This window comes from Episyrphus balteatus, chromosome 1 (assembly GCF_945859705.1).
Source record: "Episyrphus balteatus chromosome 1, idEpiBalt1.1, whole genome shotgun sequence".
NCBI lineage: Eukaryota > Metazoa > Arthropoda > Insecta > Diptera > Syrphidae > Episyrphus > Episyrphus balteatus.
The window spans coordinates 45,589,647-45,612,734 of NC_079134.1; the positions used below are offsets into that span (position 1 = coordinate 45,589,647).

Below are 23,088 nucleotides of genomic sequence, written 5' to 3' on the forward strand. Positions count from 1 at the left end.
GTCGTAGTGGTAGCTTTTATTAACGAGCTACTTGTTGCAAGGTGCGTTCGATGTTGATCTTCAATATATACGGTAGTAAAAAGGTAATCCGTGGTACTGTGTGGCAGTGAAATTTTAAGCAAAACATCCCTTTGAAAATCGACATTTTTTAATCAAACAAATCAATTCTTAAGGCTTTACCATACCAACTGCGTCGCACGACAACGTTTTTTTCTATTAAAGCCATAACTACAATGACCTAAAAAGTGAAAACGTTGGAAATTTTCAAAAATTAAATTTTTTTATTTCTTTCTAGCGCTATTTATTTTTGGAAAAATGCTTGGAAAAAACTACAAAAATTGTTTTTGAAAACAAAAAAAAAAGACTTTCTGCATCATTATTTTTAATTTTGTGGTCGGAAAAACTGTCACAAAATGAGTTTGAAAATGTTCACTTTTTGACTTTTTGCTAAAAGTGTCCGTTGTAGTTATACCTTTGAAGACTTAACTTAACTGAAAAAGTGGGAAATTTACAAAAGTATTTTTTTTTATTTCTTTCTAGCGCCATTTGTTTTTTGGAAAAAAATTACAAAAATTATTTTTGCAACCAAAAACTAAGCTTTCTGCATATTTTTTTTTTTAATTTGGCGGACGAAAAATGAGTTTGAAAAATTTCACTTTTTGACTTTTTGCAAAAAGTGGCCGTTATAGTTATACCTTATACCTACCTTTAAAGCCTTAACTACATTGGCTCAAAAATTAAAAAAGTACAAAACAAAAAATGCGGAAAGTTTATTTTTTTGTGTATAAAAAACAATTTGTTAACTCTTTTTTACAAAAAATTTCGCTAGCGAGAAAATTTTCAAGCTCATTTTTTTACAGTTTTTCTTACCTTTAAATCAAAAATAATGATGCAGAAATCTTATTTTTTGCTTTAATAAACAATTTTTGTATTTTTTTCCAAATTTTTTTTCTAAAAACAAATAGCGCTAGAAAGAAATAAAAAAAATTTTATTTTGTAAATTTCCCACTTTTTAGGTCATTGTAGATAAGGCTTTAAGGAACAAAGAAGAAGTCTTTGTTAGTTTTCCCTGAACCTCATAAGAAAAAGGCTTTGTCATGCGGCATTTGTTGTATGACAAAATATACGGACCTTTCATGCAAAAATGTAAACGTCTAAAAGTGAAAAGTTGGTAAAATGGTAAAGGAACTGTCAAATTCTTATGTTCTTTGAAGAGAGAAAAGGACGAAGATAGATTTCATTGGTTTCTTTATTCAGGTTTTGAGTGATTTTATATAAAATTACTGCAAAGCAAAAATGTATGGTATAACCTTTGGTGTAGGTTACCTTTTTTTATAATCAAAAGTGATTACAAAAGATTGGGCCTTAGTAATAGACTCGATTTTAATAGAAAAAATTGATTCTGCACTTATACAGGTCATTCTCTATCGTTCAGTGTATAATTTATGTCCCTTCGGTTTTTGTGGGCCCGGTATTTTGTACCACAAAAACCATGTTCGCCGTTTTATTATATGATGATGATGATGATTAATTTTAATGATGGTATGTATTTAGTATTGCTTCATTGCATTAACTTCGTTAACGGTTTTACTAATTTGTTATTTTTTTTATGTATTTTTTTAAGTTTTTATTTTTTATTTCATATAACAAATTGTTATAATAATGGTTGTTATAATCACGAAAGAACCCGTACCTATATTAAAACTGCATCCACTTTTGTCGCAATCACATACCTAGACTTTCGTTCGCTTTCATCAACATATTTTAAGAACTTATAATAGTTCACCATCCAAACCAAACTTTTGTGGCGACAATGTCCCGTTATCATCACCCCTTTGTAAAAGAAGACAAAAGGACGAAAAAATCTCTATATAAAGACTCAAACATTCACATTCATGAAAATGGAGTTTTGGGTAGGAATTTTTAGTACATTCACAATTCATTCACTTATTTGGAATTATTTTTGGTCTGAACCTTCACAAAATGTTTGCTGGGCAGAAATGACTCAAAAAGGTGCAGAACTGAATTCATAAATGAAGGTTTTGTTCACTTATGTGAATGAATTATGATTCAGTTCTGAAGGGAAATGTTTGCTGGATCATATCGCTCGTGCGGGGATATAGGTAAAGGATTAGATATGTGGGTGTATTGGGAGGTGTACACAACGATTGATTTGCACATTTAGTTTGATTTCTGGGTTGTACCTACCTATTGTTTTTTTATTATATTACATTTTCTCGGCTCATGTTTATCGTACAATGGATTTTGTTATCTTATTTTTTGTAGAAAAACGTATTCTTTCATTTTTATTTATTATACTTTTTTTTTAATGTTTCTGTAAAAAAAAAAGTTATTGACGAAAATATGTAAAATTTTTGGAGATGATAGTGAGTTTTACTTTTTTTTCGCGTAAAAAAGTTTTTATAATAACTTTGGTACAACTTTAAATTTCCTAAAACTTTTTTTTGCACAAAAACCAAAATATACTTTTCTGAATCTGAATATAATCATATACCTACAAACTTAAACTTAGACTTGATTAAATTCAATTTTATAGTTGGTAAAAATGTGGGTTTTTTTTTCGCAAGGTGGAAGCAAAATGACATTTTTCCATATACCTTTCTGAAATAATTTGTATTCTATAATTGGGTTATTCTTGAAGAAGTAGTTCTAGTTCTTCTTATTATCTAATAAATGAGTTATTGTAACCATCATATTATGATGTATTCTAAAACCAATCTAACTTTGAAGTTCACAGTTCTCTTTTTACCAACCATATCGGGGTTTTCAATTCTAATGTTTTTGTTTAAAAACAAATAAGAGCATCGAATTTTAAAAGTAAAATTAGTACTTAATAACATACAATTTTGAAAAAAAAAAAATAGATTGAAATTTTTATTTTCAAAATTTTGATTATTGAAAATAATTTTTTCAAAAACTATGCAATAAAATGGCTTTATTAATTTTTTTTATAAAAGACGAGGTTTTTGGCTTTACAAAAACAATCGACCTTGTCACGTATTTCATCGTATCATGAATCGTTTTAAATTTCCGATACGGATGGAATTCATAATAACGCCGAAAAAATTTCTAACAAGCAAGAAAAACCAAAAAGTCAAAGAACATTAAAATCAATCCTTCTGTATATTATATTAAAATACTATACAAACATTTTGTATTCAATAATTTTACTTTTTTTTTGGTAATGATAGTTTTCATTTGGTCAAAAGATAATCAAATATATATTCGAACAAAATTAGGTGATTAACGAAATCTCAAACTAAATGCTCAAATCATAGATTCTGTGATTAAAATTTTTTTTAACAAAAGAATTCTACGATTATCAACTGGAATAACCAATGATTAAAGATAATCGGCTGTGAACAAACCGGCCCTTAATCAAGTTATTTAAAATCAGTTGTTATCGAAATAATCGATTTCAAAGTCAACATTTGTGAAAATAAGTATGAAAAAATACATTGAATACTATTTACAACAAAATTAAAGTTTGAAGGGTTGCTAGCTCGAATCCGAAGTCAGAAAAATTAAATAGTTTTATCTATTTTTTTTTTTTTTGAAATATTACAGGTTATAAAATGCAAAAAAAAGAGGTTGCCTGTAAAGCCGGTTTACGGACGATGATTTTAAGTGATAAGTTCCTAAGAAAACAGGTTGTGTGCTTTTAAAATGAGTCAATTGAAGCGTTTATTTATTTCAAACAATCATAATTTACAAGAAAAAGCTAAAAAAATTACCTTTTTTTCTTTTCTCATTATACCTATTATTTTTTTTTTATTTTAAAAGCTTACAAAAAAATTATACCATTAAAAAGCCAAATATTTCTTCTTAATAATAAAACCATTTTTAAATTTTTACAATGCGCAAAAAGTATTAAAATAATTTATTAAAAACAATCATTTCTTATGAAAAAAGTGAAAAAATCATTTCCTTCACCATAAAATTCATTTCTTTGATATAACAACCTATAATAAATTTTATACCACCTGAAAGCTTATTGCTTCAGTTCGCTCAAAATGTACATATATATCGATCATGTCTATTAGACATCTACAAAAAGAGCTAGAATTTTTTGAACTCGATCAATTTTCATCAAAAAAGGCAAACAAAACATATAACCTTTCGTTTCATAAAGCCATACTTCAATTTTTATAATGCGCAAAAAGTATAAAAATAAATTTGTTGAAAACAATCATTTTCATCAAAAAAAGCAAAGAAAACATGAATTTTTATCTTCTCACGTCATTAATTCCATTTTTTTTCCCTAACAACCTATAAAAAATATATACCATGTGAAAGCTTATTATTTCACCTTTCACATGACGTATCAATCTTATTTCAAAGATGCCTACAAGAGAAGTTAGAATTTTTTAAAGTCAACCATGTCGAATTTCCAGACTGAGATTACGGTACTTCCCACACAGGTGGCTGTTCGGGGGGCAAGTATAGATCTCCACTGGTGTTTTGAGGTTTTTCCCAAGTTTCTTAATTTAACATTGTGTACCTTGTAGTTAGCCTACCGTTACGTGTGGTATACCAAATGAAAGGTAATTGTATCAGGATGCTCATGAAGGTTTAATAAAATTCTATCTGCTCTTGGTCAAAAGTTATAACCTGTTGAATTCTAAAATTTTATTTTATCGTTATCTCAAAATTGTGTTTACGAAAATGATTGAAACTTCGCACACATATATAGTCGTAGTCATGGTCTATCATTACTCTTCATGCTTTATTCCTGTATCTATTAAAGAAAAAAAGATAAAAATAAATAACGATGAAAATCGGTTAAAAACGGTAAAAAACGTGTTTTTTAAAAACTTGTTTCTTCCGTTATTCAGTCAAAACTCACTAAACGTTTTTGCACATGTATGCATAAGGCCAAAACCTACATGTCCTTTAAGTTTGAGATTTTTTGAACGCTCCAAAAAAAAGCTAAAAATCAAAAATTACCCAAAAATACACCTAAAAAACAAGGTGTTTTTCAAAAATTCATATCAGACGCCTAATTTTTTTCCCCTCATCTTTCACCTGGCATCTTTAGAATTGTCAAAAAAAATTTCCTTTACCCAAAATCATCATTTTGTCATAGCCCCAACACGTGTGCAACGTTCAAACAAAACGTTATAGCTTAGTTTCAAAAAATTTTAGAATTTTTTCTTAGATGCAGTTATTCTTAAATTAATCTCATCTATCTATAGCAAAAAAAATCAATTCTCTACGATTTCGCGTTTAGATTTTAGCCTAAATTTCATCTTTCCGTTTTACCGCTGTTAACCCTATTAAATGACGGAATTTTTACAAATCCTTCATTTGGATTAAGCTTCACTCCACGATTCGTGCTTTACTCCCCAGGCCTCACAACTTTCTTTAGATGACTTGATTCATTATGTCGTTGGCTCTTAGACTATTAGGTTATTATCTTTCAAATAAGCTATAGAAGATTTTTGTATCTCTAATAGTAGATTTATAAGACATTATCACGTCAAAAAACATTTTGGCTATTTTTGAGGTTATACCTACTTTAAAGTGTGGTAATTTATTTCAACATAATTTGATATATTTATAATTTTATTTTTTTTTATAACGATTTAATGGTATGTATTTATTTTCTGAATCTATTCAAGGATTAATAAAAAAGTCTATTTACTAGAATTTAGCTACCAAACGATGTTGCTCTAGTTTTAGTTGTTTGTTTTTAGCACTGATTGTCCACTTTTTATATAATTATGTCAACATTTATGGCGTGAAAAATTTTGTATCGATATCTTTGTCAGCCAATTGTTTATCAATCCAAGAACGGAGATGTGGAACGCTCGCATAAATACCAGGCACATTTTTATCACCACATCCAATACCCCAAGAAACAATTCCAACTTGGTAGTAACGATCGGGATTGTTGGCCATTGGACAAACTAATGGTGAACCACCGTCTCCTTTGCAAGTATCTTTCCCAATTTCTCCACCAGCACAAATAAAACTGGAATGCAATTCAAAGTATTCTCCTAAACGAGTTTTTCTTAGGGCGTTTTGACATTTACCCTTTGGAACTACTCTCAAATTAATCTTCTTCATAATTTTTCTATGTATTTTTGATCCGAATTTGTCCCTTCCCCAGCCAGAAGCAATACAACGTGACATGTCGAAATTTGTGTTGGCTGGTGGCAAACAAACTGTTTTGATGTGAGGAGCCGCATCGAATTCTGTCTCGAGGAAAAGTAGAGCAATATTGTTCTCCAAAAAGTCACCATCATCAAAATTTTCATGCATAATTATTTCTACGACTTGTCTCTCCTGATGTGGAAATGGTTCGTCATCTGAATTAGATTCCCATTCACCAGCTCTGACCAGATAATTCAGGGCTTGTAAGGATTTTACACAGTGAGCTCCGGTTAAAACGACTCTTGGAGCTATCAAAGAACCTCCGCATTTGAAAGAGTTTACAACTTTGCCTTTTTTAATAATTCTAACCATCCATGGGAATTCACCAAATTCTGCTTCGTTATTAGAGACATTTTTGATATTGGATAAAACTCCATTTTTATTTCTATAGCCGCATGTGCTTGCCTTGAAAAAATTAAAATAAAGATTAAAATAAGGTTTAAAGTTTTATCAAAGTTTTCTTGCCTTATAATTATACCGAATGTCACCATATTCTAAGTTTATGTTACGTGGACGGGGAAGTGTTTCTGGTTTTGTTGTAACTGTTGAACCAGGATACTTGGGATTTGGTTTATTATAATTACCCGAACCAGTGTCAATCCTATTTGGGAATTCTTCATCACTTTGAACCATACATAACCCAATTAGGAAAATTGGGATGAGAATTAGTTTTGCATTCATTATCAAATCTAAAATTGGAGATTATAATTATTATTATTTTGAAAATAAAAAACTTGAGGTGGATAGTGAAAATTAAAAAAAAAAAAAACAGAAACACCATACTTAAAAAAAATATAAAAAACGATTAATCGGGTTTTTTTTAACTTTTATACTTCTGAATGCATTAAATCCCTGGATATATTTTTTTGCTACTACTTTTAGTTACTTAAGCTTTCAATTTAAATGATTTAATTTTAAAACAAATTCAAATAATACCTTCAATGCGAATTTGTATTAAATGTGTACTGATCAGTAAGACGGTCGTATTTAAACTTCCTTATCTATAAGCTTTCCAAGATGGATTTCCTCTTGTTATGCAGAATTGCTATTTTAAGGTTTTATTTTTGTCAAATTGGTCATAAGGTCAGATTAGATGTGGTTTTTTTTTCATTATCTGTAGGTATAAGTTAAATTTTAGAAGTAAATAAATTATATGTGTACGTACTACTTTTAATATTAATTTAGGCAGAATGAAACAATTGGCTGAAACAACAAATATGAGCCCACTGTCGTACTTGGGCGAAACACTTTATTAATTTTTGGAGTTGAGGTCACTTGACCTTATATTGAATTATTTTCAAAATTAGCAATAAAAGACAATTAATGAAAATTATCACTCAGGAAAGCTTTTGTTAAGCTTGTTTCAGCCAATTGTTTCATTCTGCTAAATTAACAAGGGTATTCATGTAACGATAGAATTTTCCGCTTTGTAGAAAAATATAAATTTTCGCAAATGGTTTACGTAAACACCCAACAAGAAATATTTGCGTAAACGTGGGAAACAAACAGCTCTTTGTTAAACGTCAAATTGAACTAATAAAATTTGTTCAATTAAAAAAAATAAAGTCAAGCTAATTTTGCAAATTCTATGCAACATTTAAAAAAGTGTAATTTGCTCAAATAAAATAATATTATCTTTTCAATGTAAACACATTTTATTTGTGGTTATCTGAATAATAAGACATAAATCGCGTTCAAAAAGATGTTCCAGATACGGGAACGGGTATCCCAGATAGCCTATCCCAGTGTTTTTCAAAGTGTGGGTCGCGACCCCCTTGAGAGGAAAAATATTTTGGCGACCCCCTAGGCTCTAGCACTATAATGTGTCAGTAAATACCTGTACTGCTCATAATCTCGTAAAGGCCCTAACTACACTTTTCTTACTTCTGAGTTATAGAGGGAAACACTAAATCTAATATCGCAATTTGCATATAAAAATGAAAATAATCAGAAGTACATACATTTTGAATTTTCTGACATATTTGAACACCTAGGCTAAAAAAATAAATGAGAATAAATCAGGGACAATGCCGTAACTCCAAATATGCAAAAAAATCAAAATCGAAAATTTTGTAGTTAGGGCCTTTACGAGATTATGGGCAGTGTATATCACTGTACCCATTAAAAACTCGATCTAATAATACATGAGATTCGCGAAAAATTTTTTTCCGGTGTTGCACATTTTATTTTGTAAAGCTCTTCCTGTTTCCTGCCATAAAAGGCAAGACCTTGCGAAATCGACTGTTTAGGATTGTATGCGATGAAATGGGTTCACTCCACAATTATCTTTTTCACCACGCAGATGTCAGTGTGCAAAAGTATTGACACAAAGTTTTAGAATTAAAAGCTGAATTTATTGGTGTTTTTGTAATATTAAAAATCTGAAAATTCGAACCATTTTTCTGCCCTTTGGTGGCTTCTAAAATTATTATTTCTCGCTGATCTGTTTGACCCTCTGTCGCACAGTGGAACGAGTGTATGGGAAAAACGGCAAAATTAATATCTTTGGAATAATATAAGAAATTCAGCCAAATATGCTTGAAATAGTATTTTGTCACTTATATCTATGATTGCAACCTAAAAACAAAGAAATTGATACACTAAAACATATCACAACAAAAACATAACTGTTAAAAAAAGAGCCAAGTTCTCCTATGTTGAAATTATGCTGGCACAAAAAGTACTGAGATGTAAAAGTATACCAAGTTCTAAAGTTTGGGTTCAAATTTGTATCAATAAAATTTTGATTGCTCTCTTGACAATTTTTCTTTTAATTACCGATTTTTAAAGTTATTTCAAAAATTGCCAAGTAAACAATCAAAATTTTATTGATACAAATTTGAACCCAAACTTTAGAACTTGGTATACTTTTACATCTCAGTACTTTTTGTGCCAGCATAATTTCAACATAGGAGAACTTGGCTCTTTTTTTAACAGTAATGTTTTTGTTGTGATTTCACTACTTTTTGCAAGGTATTGCTGTAAAACTTAAAATCTCTACAGCTGATGAACACTCAGAGTAAATGGGCGGTTACCACGCCCCTTGTCTAAAGTTCTCAAATTTTAAATTTTTTCTTTTGTTTAAACTACTGGGTCTACCATTCTACCAAATTTTAAGGTTCTACGACAGTTACAAATGCTCTTTAATATTTGATGAAAATTCACCAGAAATGGGCGGTTGCCACGCCCCCTATCCAAAATTCTCAAATTTTAAATTTTTTCCTTGGTATAACTTTACCATTCTACCAAGTTTCAAGATTCTACGATAGTCAGAAGTGCTCTAAAAAATTTGATAAAATTTAGTAAAAATGGGCGGTTACCACGCCCCCTGGCCAAAATTCTCAAATTAAAAATTTTTCCTTTTGTATAAACCACCAGCTCTATCAATTTACCAAGTTTCAAGATTTTACGATAGTTAGAAGTGCTCTAAAATATTTGATGACAATTCAGCGAAAATGGGCGGTTACTATGTCCCCTGAATTGAAAATCTCAGATTTTCGATTTTTTCCTTTGTATGCACCTCAGTCCCCATCACTGTGCCAAATTACAAGTTTCTACGATATCGGGAAGTTCTCCATAATTTTGATGATCTGTCAGTGAGTGAATCAGTCAGTCAGTCAGTTACGGTTTTTGAGATTTTCGAAGCCCTATATCTCAGGAACTACTCGTCCTAGGTAGCTGAAATTTCGTAAGGAGTTTGTTTTTGACTAGTTCAACTAATGGAGCGACTTTCAAATTTCTGACATATTTGGTATAGAAGTTGGAGGGGGGTCGAAAATGGCCTGAGTTGTTTCCTGTAAATAAGGGTGTAGTGCCAAAGTTGCTAGAGAACTTGGCTGGGCACTACCGTGCCCCTTGATAAATCTAGGATATTTTATTTAAAAGAGCTGAGCAGCGAACTTGTTTTTTATTTTAATTTGTATTTATAATTGTTTGCTTATGTTTTGCTATCTATAGATTACATTATTTTAATAGCTAAATAAATAGTTAAACAAATTTATACTTCTATACATGAAGTAATCACCATCATTTTCGGAAGAATTATGCATATTACTAAGGTCTAACTCCATGGGTATAATTATTCTCCAATTTAACTATTTGTAACCCAGTAAAATTTATATTTGTGTCACTTTTTGAGAATTGTAACTCAGCATTAGTTCTGATGCTTTAAATTTTAGGATCTGACGTTATAAGTAAATAATTAATCAAGTCGGTAATTGAATTCAACGTCGAACTCTTTTGAGTATGATCCAAATTAGCTTTCCTTATTTTTTTGTACCTTGTTTACAACGCTTCTATCGAAAGAACACCTATGTATAGGTAAATGAATAAACCTTATTATGTTTTTTGCATGGAGTAAAAGCTTATATTCACTGCTAGACATACAGTACCAGCTGTACTTTGAAAGATAAAAATTTTTTGTTCCAAAAATTAGTTCTTCAAACGTGTCCATATTTATTTCTCGACCAGCAGCAAGTGTTGTCAAAATTAATGCAAAGGACCCCGCACATTTTGTATGGAAAGTGGCCCTCGGTGAAATTGTCTGAAATTTTAGTATGTTGTTCTCTTTAAGCTCTTGATCAAAAGTCGATATGGGCAGAAAGTAAAAAAATGGACAGTTTTTAAGATAACGATGACTATCTAAAACCTTTTATAAGGGATAGTAACTCTATATATTGTGTTTTGAGTCATTTTTTAGTGGAATTCATAGGTTTTTAGGGTTGCTACTAAAATTTCAGACAATTTCACCGAGGGCCACTTCCCATACAAAATGTGCGGGGTCCTTTAAAGATGATATTCTTATCTATACGGGTTATTTCGGAACTCAACTTTGGATTCGAAAAAGAACGTCGACTAGTATTGACATCATTTGTTGTGCCATAACCACATAACCAGGTTTGGGTATGTCCACCAGAAGTCCCATTTTTTTGCCTGAAATTCTCTTGAATAATTTTTTTTCTTTCATCAAACAGAAGCTTATGTTCTGGTCTACGAACTTGCCAAAAAAAAAAAAAAAATAAAGTGAAGCCATCGTTTGTTATTCTCCATAAAGATCTCCTTCTTTTTCTGGCAATGCTGCCATTTTTGCTTCAAACTGACACAAAAAGCCTCGAAATTTCTTTAAATTTCGCATTTTCTCCTCCATTAAGCTATTCCAATCCAATAAACTGCTTAATTTTGTTCGAAAAGTTTGAAATATTCACAATCGAGCCATATTTTGAATAAGTCACCATTTTTGATGAACGCAGTTGATCCCATAAAATGTCAATTTCATAAAGAATTGCAAGTTGGAGCAAGATTTTTTTCGTGATTTAGTTTAAGAACAAATTGCTGATTATAAAACAAAAAAGAACCCAAGGCCCATTTTCGACCATTTTTAGAAAATACTTATTAAAGTTAAGAACGATGTTTTTTTTTAGCAGAAAACAAATACACTAAAAATGGACATAAAAAAACACAACCACAAAAAAAAATCCACTTTTTTAAAAACCATTTTGAATGAAGATACCTTCATTACTATTATTAACCATTGTTGAATTGATTTATCACCACACGAATATTTCCAAAACTATCAAAAAATAATCCGAATAAAATACCAATGTTAACGCGTCGATTACTCGTACACCAATTGATCAATGTATTTTTTTTTTACATTTAGAGCTTTCATATAAATAGTACAGCTAAAATAGTTGTACTTTTTATTTATTGCTATGGCGCGCCGTTCTTGTGTCATAAGCGTTTGAAGGTAGCCATATTCAATTTTTTTATTTTTATTTCTAATTTTTCGAAAAAACTTTGGTAATTTTATATATATATTTGTTCAACTATCTTATCAGAATCCATTTTAAACTTTTATATGAAAAGTGCATTGCGTATATCTCGCAATATTGCCATTTCAATGCAACCATGGCAAAACAAAATTTCGCTTATTTTTTCAAACCCCATTTTCTCCGCTTTTTTTGTTGTTAATATTTTTAGATATTTCTGTATAAAGTACCTATAACACAACAAATTAAGTACCTTGGCACTGCTGTTTTTATCGAGAGAAAGTTAAAGATAAATTTGTATTCACATCCATATAAATGTTTAAAATTTACCAGCGGCTAGATATTTAATCTGAAATAGGTTTTCACTATTTTTCAAACAACTTAACATTGATTTAAGCCTTGTACTCAGATCGAGCTAAATTTCAGCCCCCATACAAAACGTCTGTAAAAAATGTATGCTCTGCAAGTTTTTTTTTTATTTTTGAATATTTCTTATCACTTACGAGTCCCTGTTCTTTAACTTTATCACTAGCGATAAATGTTTTTCAACATCTATATCCAGTTACAGAACATGTGCACATGCCTTAAAAAAAAAAACGATTAATAAAATCATAGATATTTTCTGGTTCGATAATAAATATCGTATCGTATCCCTAGCAATAGCAAATGAAACAGTAAAATAACGGAGAAATTTTTACCTCAGTCGAACACATACACACACAGACATAATTGGAGCGTTTTGTTAAACAGATACAGAGTGGAGAGTGGTGAAATTACATAATACATTCACGATTCACAACTTAGAAAAAATTGCTAGGTTTTCATGCAGAATTAAAAAGTCGAGTTAAATTCTGGAATTGAAACAATATTATTTCAATGGAAATAGAATTTTTTTCACACATTTTTTCTAGAGATGAGTTGGGGTCAAAAAAGTCGCAAGATTTTTAAAAAAGGGTAAAAATAGCCACTTTATCAAGAGGTCGTCTCATGGTCGCATGGGGCAAAAAAAAGGGGTCAAAATTTGACTAAAGTCGCATAACGGCAACACTGAGTGACAGGCATGCTAAAAATGGAGAGTAAGTATTCTGAGCTGGCAAACGAAGCTTTGTTAGTGCCCTTCGCCACTTCATACCTGTGTATCTATGTGATGTCAAATTCTCTTCAATGTTGGACATCAAAACTGTGAAGAGAAACGATTTAATCGTTAAAGTATCAAATACCATACCAATTAAAGATTTTAACATTAATTAAAAAACATACAAACGCATTTTTCGCACTGAAAAATTGTTTTGTTTTTTGTCTTTTGTTTTTATTTAGCATTATTTATTTTTTGTATCAATATTTGGCTTGCGGCCGCGACCCACACTGTGAAAAACACTGCGATGGGTGATTAAACTCACCCAAAGTTTATCAGATTTCTTTCTATGGTTTCTGCTTCAAATTTATGAGATAAAATTCTATGATTTGCAGAATATTTTTCCCATACAAATTTTGACAGCTCATTTCTACCGATAGAAAATTCTACTACTACAATGCTACGGTTTCTATGGGTTTTCCGCGTTTACGTGAATACCCCTAATATTAAAAGTAGTACACATAAGCTGCGTTCCTTTGGAAATATTTATCTACTGCTTAGTACTTAAAACTACTTTGAACTACTTTTGCTATACTAAAAAAGTAGTTCAAAGCAGCTTTAAGTACTAAGCAGTAGATAAATATTTCCAAAGGAACGCAGCTATAATAACTTGTTTACTTCTAAAATTTAAAATATACCTACAGATAATAAAAAAAACCCACATCTAATCTGACCTTATGACCACATTTTTGACAAAATAAACTTTGAAATAGCAATTCTGCATAACAAGAAGAAAGCCATCTTGGAAAGCTTATAGATAAGGCAGTTTAAATACGACCGTCTTACTGATCAGTACACATTTTATACAAATTCTCATTTAAGGTATTATTTGGAGTCCAATTTATTTTATAATTGAATCATTTAAATTGAGAGCTTAAGTAATTTAGAATAGTGGCAAAAAAAGAATATATACAGGGATTTTATGCATTGATTATCTGTTAAATTGTTCTCGTCAGAAGTTTGAAAAGTTTAAAAAACCTGATCCATCGTTTGTCCCTGATATCAGAATAGTGATAAGGAGGAACTTTCATTATCTTCTCGGGAATGTACTAAAATAAGATGACATTTTAAAAATAAATAAGTATTTTGTTAATGTGTTAATGCAGAGTAAGTATGTTTTGATCAACGATGTATTGGCACAACATCAGACCCAAGTACCTACTTCATCTGAGAAGAAAGTTGTATACACAGGCGAAGGTATTAAGATTCCAGAAGGCCTAGTTACAAAATGCGTATGGTTTTTTTTATTTATACATTATCAACCTCAAATAATTTATAAATGACGTATAAAAAGAAAAAGTCCGAAAACGGAAATGTGGACACTTCTTAAAATAAATCGTCTGCCATTTCGAATTTCGAACTAATCAAGCTTCGAAGATACTGATAAGGAAGTGCGAATGCATCAAAGCAGAAACACAATCGCGCTTTGCCGTCGATTTTGACAACCCTACGAAATCTGTGTAACCTACCACAATGACGCTTTTTCTACGTATCTACGCTTTTTTTTGACAAACGTAAGGAAAAAGGAAACGTAAGAAAGCGAACAAAAGTTCAGCTTTTTTTTACTATAGGATTAAAGAATAAACAAATTTCTATGTATTTTTCAACACATTAATATCCTTCTTAATTATTCCACATTTTAATCAAGATAAAGACTTGACCCAATAATTTTGTGAGTGACTGTGTTCATTTTATTTGACAGCAAATTGTATGTTTCAATCAGCTCTTTAAAGTCAAAGTGACAGAAGCGAGCTCTGAGGATTTCTCAACGTAACGCGACGAAGGGTCTGGCAAAGCGTGATTGTGTTTGTGCTTTCATCGTCACATTCTTTCTTGATTCGACTTCTTTTTGACCTGGTTCACAATTGCACAATTGTGAGGACAGTGGAAAAATTTATAAAGCATCACATTTTGTTCTGTGTCACATTTTTTCTTCATCAGATTTATAAAATTTTTTATGTTACTTTTTAATATAAGTTTAAATTAATCAATTTTAGTAAATTAATTAATTTTATTAATTTTGTTAATTTTGATAAAAGGTATAGGTAAAAAATGTTTTTAAAGTTAAAGTTTTCAATTATATTATTAATCTCTTTTCTATGTTTTTCTCTTCTTTCGTTCTTTCCAATTTACTGTATAACAATTATCTTTACATTTTCATCTTTCTATTTTTTTGGCACGATAAATTTATACCTACAGGGTTTTAAACGCAGCAAGTTCCCTCTCCATTTAACTTCCCACGGCACGGCACGGCGCGGTGGGGCGGTATTTATCTTACAAATAAAGCCGAATTTATTTTATGAGTTCGTGCATATTTCCAACCAGTTCATTTAATGCTACCTAAAATTTTGTGGCAGTAACGCGGTCGTTTCCTTAAGATTTTACTTTAGCTAAGATATCCCTCACTTAACCCAGCTCGGTAGAGTGTAAATCTTGTGCTATGTGCGGAAATAGGTTTGTCATCGCCATTGTAGAGATTAAAGAACTGATTTCTCCAAATTCTTAACATCGCTTACTACTATGCCTTATGATGTTTCCTTGTTTGTATATAGCATCCGTCTTTTTCATCGATCGCTCCTTAAAAAAAAACCTCATAAATCAAATCAGCTAAAAACTAACATATTTCTCCAATTTCAGATTTGACAATTTTGCAATGAATGCAAAATTAATTCTCATCCCAATTTTTCTAATTGGATTATGCCATGGTCAAACCTCTGAGATTATTCAAAACCCTCAGGTTGATAAGGACGTCATAGATGATGTTTTCAATCAAAATTCTGTAACAATAAGTCCGTTCGCTAATGTTGATGCTGTACAACCGGCTGTACTGACTGGCAACTCTAATCAGCCATGTGGTACACGTCCTGATATGGTATGTGTTCGTCAGTATCTTTGCCACAATGGAACAATGGATCCTCATGGTGGAGGTACCATTGAAATTCGCATGAGCTCTGGTTGTAATACTATTTACGAAATATGCTGTCATTTAAATGAAACAGTAAGAAATTTTTGATAAAACTTTAAATCTTTTACACAGTTTTTTTTTTTTTAATTCAAGTCAGATGAACCAATTTTAAACCCACTCCCAAGAACAGTTGGATGTGGTTATAGAAATAAAAATGGAGTTGGAATCAAAATCAGTGAACCCACTGATAACGAAGCTGAATTTGGTGAATTTCCATGGATGGTGATAATTTCGGAAAAAATTATTAAAAAAGGCAAAGTTGTAAGCCCTCCCAAATGTGGAGGTTCTTTGATAGCTCCAGGAGTCGTTTTAACTGGAGCTCACTGTGTAAAATCCTTACAAGCCCTGAATTATCTGGTCAGAGCTGGTGAATGGGAATATAATTCAGATGGCGAACCATTTCCACATCAGGACAGACAAGTTGTAGAAATAATTATACATGAAAACTTTGATGCTGATTATTTGGAGAACAATATTGCTCTACTTTTCCTCGAGACACCATTCGATGATGCTCCTCACATCAAAACAGTTTGTTTGCCGCCAGTCAACACAAATTTCGACATGTCACGTTGTATTGCTTCTGGCTGGGGAAGGGACAAATTCGGATCAAAAATACATAGAAAAATTATGAAGAAGATTGAGTTGCCAGTAGTTGCAAATGCTAAATGTCAAAACGACTTAAGACAAACTCGTTTAGAACAATCCTATGAATTGCATTCCAGTTTGATGTGTGCTGGTGGAGAATTTGGAAAAGATACTTGCACAGGAGACGGTGGTTCACCATTAGTTTGTCCAATGGCCAACAATCCCGATCGTTACTACCAAGTTGGAATTGTTTCTTGGGGTATTGGATGTGGTAATAAAAATGTGCCTCGTGTTTATGCAAGCGTTCCACGTCTCCGTTCTTGGATTGATAAACAATTGGCTGACAAAGATATCGATACAAAATTTTTTACCCCATAAATGTGTTTTTAATTATTAAAGTGGACAAAGTCAGTGCTAAAAAAAATAACAATTAAAAATAGAAAAAAAAATTGTTTAATTTCATTTGATAGCGAAATTCTAGTGAATAGACTTTTTTATTACTCCTCTAATTGTTTCAGAAAATAAAAACTATTAAATAATAAGACTTTTGATTTAGTTTTCTTGAAACAATGTTAATTGGAAAGTCGACAAACTTTTGACAGCCTGAGATTTATCTTTTCACCTCAATCCCCTCAAACTCTAACGTGTCGTTATTTTTTAATAGCTGTAAACACTGTACCACTTCGCAGGGGCATACACACCATTGGGGCAAGCGGGGCGGTGCCCCGGGGCCCCAACCGACGATAGGGCCCCAACTGGAGACAATGCAAAGAAGGAAGGTAACGAAGCAGAAATATAAGATATTTGACATGAATTCCTTTGGACAGAAGAGAGACAAATTATTTTCTTCAGTTTAATTCATAATGAATTGGTAGCTAGCCACATAATATTTCATAAAAAAAAAAAAATAAAACCTCAAGGGCCCCAAGAAAATAAATTGCATTTTTAAAAGAAAAATTAAATATTATATTAGGGTTCGATTAAATCTTAGCTACCAACAAATAATACATCAAGGGTCCCAAAAAAAAAGTATGACGTTGACGTACTTTTTTATTTGTTTTTTTTTTTTTTTTATATATATCAAAGAGGCCTCCAAATATCTAAGTGGCTCCAAAATTTAGTCTTGCCCCGGGCCCCCGCAACTCAAGGTACGCCTCCGCCACTTCGTATGATAACATACAAAATTTTGTTAAATGTTAATCAAAATTTTGGAGCTTTTTTTTTTCAAAACTCAGCAAATGCCAAAAATGAGATATTGGTATCAACATTTCCAAAACTCAAAAAATGCTTGAAATAGTACAGGTAAAATAGGCATTTAAAAAATTAAAAATTGTTACACTCATGAAACTTGGCAAAAAGTTTGCTTTTGGGATAAGAACCAAGGATAAAAAAAGTCTATAAAAAAAGTTGGATGAAAGGGTGTTTTTTCGCGGACAAGAGGGAGGGGGTGAAGGTCAAAAATATAGTGAACAAAATTGTTTGTCGAATATCATTATATGACACATGTTTTTAAGGTATTTTTTGATGCTGAATCTAATGACAAAATAAAGTCAATACGATTGCTCTAAGAAAAGTTATAGCCGATTAAAAACTAGGGTGCTTTTTTTTCGACTTCAACAGGTAAAATATAACCGAAACCCATGTTAAAAACATGCTACACTGATGAAATTCGGGATGAAGGTTTTAGATAAAGCAGGGACAAAGGATTCATAAAGTTCTTTAAAATATTTTTGGTGAAAGGGTGTTTTTTTTTTTTTTAAGAAATGATGAAATTCGGAAATATGACAAAAAAAAAATGGAAAAAAATTGTCACACCAATGAAATATAACAAAAACCAACAGAAATACGAATTTTTTAGGTTAAAGGGTGTTTTTTTTTTTTTAGAAATAGGGAAAATCCGATAAAATCAGTGGTATAAATAATACCCTTACAAGATTTATTAAAAATGTTGTCTTTCCCATAGGAATTGCGAATAAAACAAGTGTATACATTTTTTTCATGTGAAATGGTGTTTTTTTTAGGTAAATAGAAAATATGGGTATATGTGAAAAAATGAGTGATACATTAGTGGAACCCTATTAAAATTCAGCAATTATGTTACTTTTGAGATTAGAAACAAGAGTCTAAAGTGTCTATAAGAATATCGTGGTTGAAGAGGTTTTTTTTTTTAGTGTAAACAAAAATGATGGATCACCCTAATGAAATTTGTAAAAACATTGAATTTGGTATAGAACATTTTAGTTCAGAATTCATAATTACATCATAAAAGTGAAGAACCTGACCGGAAAAGAATTCACTTATGATGCAATTTGAATTCTTTTACCTGGGCGCTTGGACACCGATATAAATCACATTTGTGAATGATTTATGATTCTAAAATTCTTCATTTAATCTTCATTAAAATGAATGTATACAGGGATCTATATATTCATTCAAATGATTACTTTCTTAATCATTTCTGAATCATAAATAATATTTATTATATTTATTAAATACTAGCCGACCCAGCCCTCGAAATTCGAGTGCCAATTTCTTTATTTTTTTTTTTAATTGCAACAAATTTGAACACAATTATACCAAAATAGTTTCTTTATTTTGTATAGTATTTGTTGTTGTTTTCTTGCGATTAACTAAACTTTTTGAAGACAAAATACATACATAAGTATATAATATACCTACTTTTTGATATATTTTAAACCTGATTTAGATATTGTTGAACTACGTTTTAACTACGCTCAACTACGTAAAAAAAGTATAGAAAAAGAAAATGCAAAGTGTAATCGACTTAAGAGCATTGTGTTTGCACCTTGCATTTTGCGATTCAATTCAACCTGTTTCATGTTCCATTCGTTCAAATTCCATCATTCAATCATTCAACCTCCTTCACTCCTCTTCAGAAAACCGTTATCAATTCTGGGCGCCAAAGTTATCGTACTCATCCCATTAAAAGGGTACAAATGAGGTAAAAAAGGGGGTAAGAAGGGGGCTAAGGAAGGGGTATACTTGGGGCAAGGAGGTTGCATCCATAGAGAGTTGTTATGAGCTTCACATGAACTAAAACATACTAAAATTTAATTAAATTCGACTGAAATCACTTTTTCCGTACTACCTAGGGGTCAGGGGTCATTTTCGGGGATACGCCATATCAAATTTTGGTGTAAAAATGTGGTTTTATATTCTCCTCTATCAAAGGAACCTAACTGCATCAAAAAATTTTGTACTTAAATTAACTTTGATATACATATAGTGAAATTTTGTCTAGGATGATCGGGCTATTTGTCATTCACACGTCACACCATTGTATATATATTTCTAGGTTCTCGTCTTAGCTTGTAGAAGTTTAAAATTCCGGAAGTGGAGAGGGCGTTATTCCAGTTGGAATGATATTTGTGGCATTGTATATATATTTCTATAGGAATATATATACAATGTTTGTGGTATAGGGAACTTCCAGAAAATGTCATTTCTGGAATGGTGAAGATGTAAAGAAACGTTTTTTGTACTGAAAAATAGCTTTTTTTGTTGTAATTACCATTGGAAAAAATGTTTGTTTACCTCTTGAATAGTGGAGGTTGACCAATGAGAAAGATGTTCTTCTAGTACTTTTCCACTTGGAAAAGCCAAATTCAGTTTTCCAGGAAAATTTAAATGAATGCGTTCAGATATTTATTAGAGATTAAAGATAGATTCACATTTTGTTACGGTAAAATTTACCGCAACAAAAACCAGCTTTCGCTGCTTTCCTTTCCCCGTTCTCTTTTCGTTGCGGCTGCAAAATACTGGCGAAGTTGAGGGCAACCTTGGTCCCATCAGCCATTGGTGTACCTAGCCAGTGTTTTGCAAAAGCGACAAAAACAGGTGTTCGTGTTGAGGTTCGAGTTGGACATATGGTCCTATAAATTGTCTTTTGAAAATGCCAGTGGATGAGCTGAAGAAGTAACGAGTCAGAAGACTCTTACTTACAACATAACATTAACAATAACATCAATGTAAACATCAACATAAACATTAACATCAACACGGTAATTTAATTTTAACGTAAAGTAATAATTTTAACGTAAAGTAATATAATTGAAAATCTTTTATATATGTAAGCATAATGGGTCTTTAACGCTTTTTAATTTTTAGTTTAGTTCATTAAAAAGACTTATCGGAATAAGGGGTTATAGTTTGGGAAATGCGTTCCTCCTTTCTTCTCGAAAAGTTTGATTTTAGAATTTTGTTCGCTCTTCGAAACACTCGCGAATTTTTTATGGTTAACTGGGAGAATGCTCAGCGAAAGCTTTTTCTCGGTTTTGATTCTTTTTATTTTCCTCGTAGAATGTAGTTGGGTTTGGGTCTGAACTCGGCCATTTAGTTTCGGCAAGTTTTGGAAGACCTCCAATAACTTGCTGAATCCGTGTTTGTGTGTGTGAGAGTAAAGTTTCGTTGAGACTCAACAACGGTGGTTTTCCTTAAGAGAAGCAGAGAAGCTTCCAGGAAGCCGGGAATCCGTGACCGACGATCACGAAAACGATTGACTGGATGTATGTATGTGTGAGAGAATGGAATGGTCGAGGGAGGAATGTAATGATGGGGATTTAGCTTGGAAGTTCACTTTTTGGTGAGCTTACCAAGCGAACAGTTGAAAATTTTTGAGGAGGAAAAACAAAAGAGGAAAAATCGAGAAAAGGATTTTGGAGAAGAATTTGAAATCGAAGAAAGAAGTTTTTTTTTGGAGAAAAAAAGTTTTTCGAGGAGTGAAGAAAATTGGGGAAAACTTTTAAGGAAGATTAGGAGGCGAGAAAAGATAAGTAGAGTGTAAAATAAAAAAAAAATCAATTGCGAAAAAGCAATTTGTTTTTTTTATATTTGATAGATAAATTGTTTTATTCCGAAAGTTCTTTTTTTATTGGTGTTATAATTCGAGATTTATCCCAATAATTTGTGGGACGCGGTAATTTGCAATTAACGTTCGTTAACGGCCCATTTGCGGTTTTTTACTTTTATTTTTTTTTTGGCTAGCGGTTAACCGCAAGCCTTATTAAACTGTTGTAATCTATAATTCTTTTTAAAAAAAATTGGTTTTTAATACAGGGATTTCTAATCCCACAGTTTTTATCCAATTAAAAAATAATTTAAATTCAAACAAACTTTGGTTCTTTTATTTATTTTTCTTATTGGTTTTCTTTACTAATTAGTTTTGGAATTTTTACTAATTTTTTTTGTCATAAAAAAAAATTCCTGGCGCCCATTTTTATTGCAAGTACCCCACTGTACTTGTAATAAAATATTCTCATTAGATACCTAAATTGATTGATTCGACAATCAATAAAATTCTTCCTCCACTGAACCCAGCCCAGCTGAGCAGTCGTAGTGGTAGCTTTTATTAACGAGCTACTTGTTGCAAGGTGCGTTCGATGTTGATCTTCAATGTATACGGTAGTAAAAAGGTAATCCGTGGTACTGTGTGGCAGTGAAATTTTTAGCAAAACATCCCTTTGAAAGTGAGAATCGACATTTTTTAATCAAACAAATCAATTCTTAAGGCTTTACCATACCAACTGCGTCGCACGACAACGTTTTTTTCTATTAAAGCCATAACTACAATGACCTAAAAAGTGAAAACGTTGGAAATTTACAAAAATTAAATTTTTTTATTTCTTTCTAGCGCTATTTCTTTTTGGAAAAATGTTTGGAAAAAACTACAAAAACTGTTTTTGAAACCAAAAAAAAAGACTTTCTGCATCATTATTTTTAATTTTGTGGTCGGAAAAACTGTCACAAAATGAGTTTGAAAATGTTCACTTTTTGACTTTTTGCAAAAAGTGGCCGTTATAGTTATACCTTATACTTACCTTTAAAGTCTTAACTACATTGGCTCAAAAATTGAAAAAGTACAAAACAAAAAATGCGGAAAGTTTATTTTTTTGTATAAAAAACAATTTGTTAGCTCTTTTTTACAAAAAATTACGCTAGTGAGAAAATTTTCAAGATCATTTTACTTGCTCTATAGGGCAAGTATTGGTTTCGTGTCGAAAAAAAAAATTGAGGTTTTAATCAAAACCAACATTACGATGATGGAGAATTCCGAAAAAGTGGGTCCCGCAATTCCGTCCGTGCGTCTGTGCGTCTGTGCGTCCATCTGTACACATTTCCACAGCCTAAACGGATGGATGGATTTTCTTCAAATTTGGTACAGATGATTTTTATGGAATTCTGAAAGTTGTTTTTTTTTGTTTTTTATATCTCGTTTAGAACGTATACCTCCCATACAAAAAAATACGATATTGCGAATTTCTCGAAAACGGCTCTAACGATTTTGATTAAACTTTGTATACGTAATATTTAAAGCAATGGCAATAAAATTGCATTTTTATTTTTTCTCAAAAAAGTCAAATACAAAAAGAAAAATTTTATATGAAAAAAAATTTAGTCTAAATGTCGGCTCTTCCCCAACCTCAACGAAATTTCTTTAA

General features: G+C 31.3%; 2 protein-coding genes across 5 annotated transcripts; one reads left to right on the top strand and one right to left on the bottom strand.

Moving 5' to 3' along the window:
• Positions 1-5,534: 5,534 nt before the first annotated feature.
• LOC129907031 (phenoloxidase-activating factor 2-like) lies at positions 5,535-11,723 on the bottom strand. Of its 4 annotated transcripts, none has more exons than XM_055983067.1 (3): positions 11,687-11,723; positions 6,643-6,866; positions 5,535-6,582 (listed from the first exon to the last, which is right to left on the bottom strand). In XM_055983067.1, the coding sequence occupies exons 1-3, from the start codon at positions 11,706-11,708 to the stop codon at positions 5,755-5,757; spliced, it is 1,074 nt and encodes a 357-aa protein (XP_055839042.1). In that variant the 5' UTR covers positions 11,709-11,723; the 3' UTR covers positions 5,535-5,754. The 4 variants fall into 4 exon arrangements, with proteins under 4 accessions (XP_055839042.1, XP_055839045.1, XP_055839044.1 ...); XM_055983070.1 differs by lacking the exon at positions 11,687-11,723 and adding an exon at positions 7,011-7,116 and having other exon boundaries at positions 5,536-6,582; XM_055983069.1 differs by lacking the exon at positions 11,687-11,723 and adding an exon at positions 7,114-7,252 and having other exon boundaries at positions 5,537-6,582.
• Positions 11,724-13,797: 2,074 nt separating this feature from the next.
• On the top strand, positions 13,798-17,174 carry LOC129905143 (phenoloxidase-activating factor 2-like). The gene is made up of 3 exons (XM_055980547.1): positions 13,798-13,902; positions 15,718-16,078; positions 16,139-17,174. The coding sequence occupies exons 2-3, from the start codon at positions 15,734-15,736 to the stop codon at positions 17,006-17,008; spliced, it is 1,215 nt and encodes a 404-aa protein (XP_055836522.1). The 5' UTR covers positions 13,798-13,902; positions 15,718-15,733; the 3' UTR covers positions 17,009-17,174.
• Positions 17,175-23,088: the final 5,914 nt, after the last annotated feature.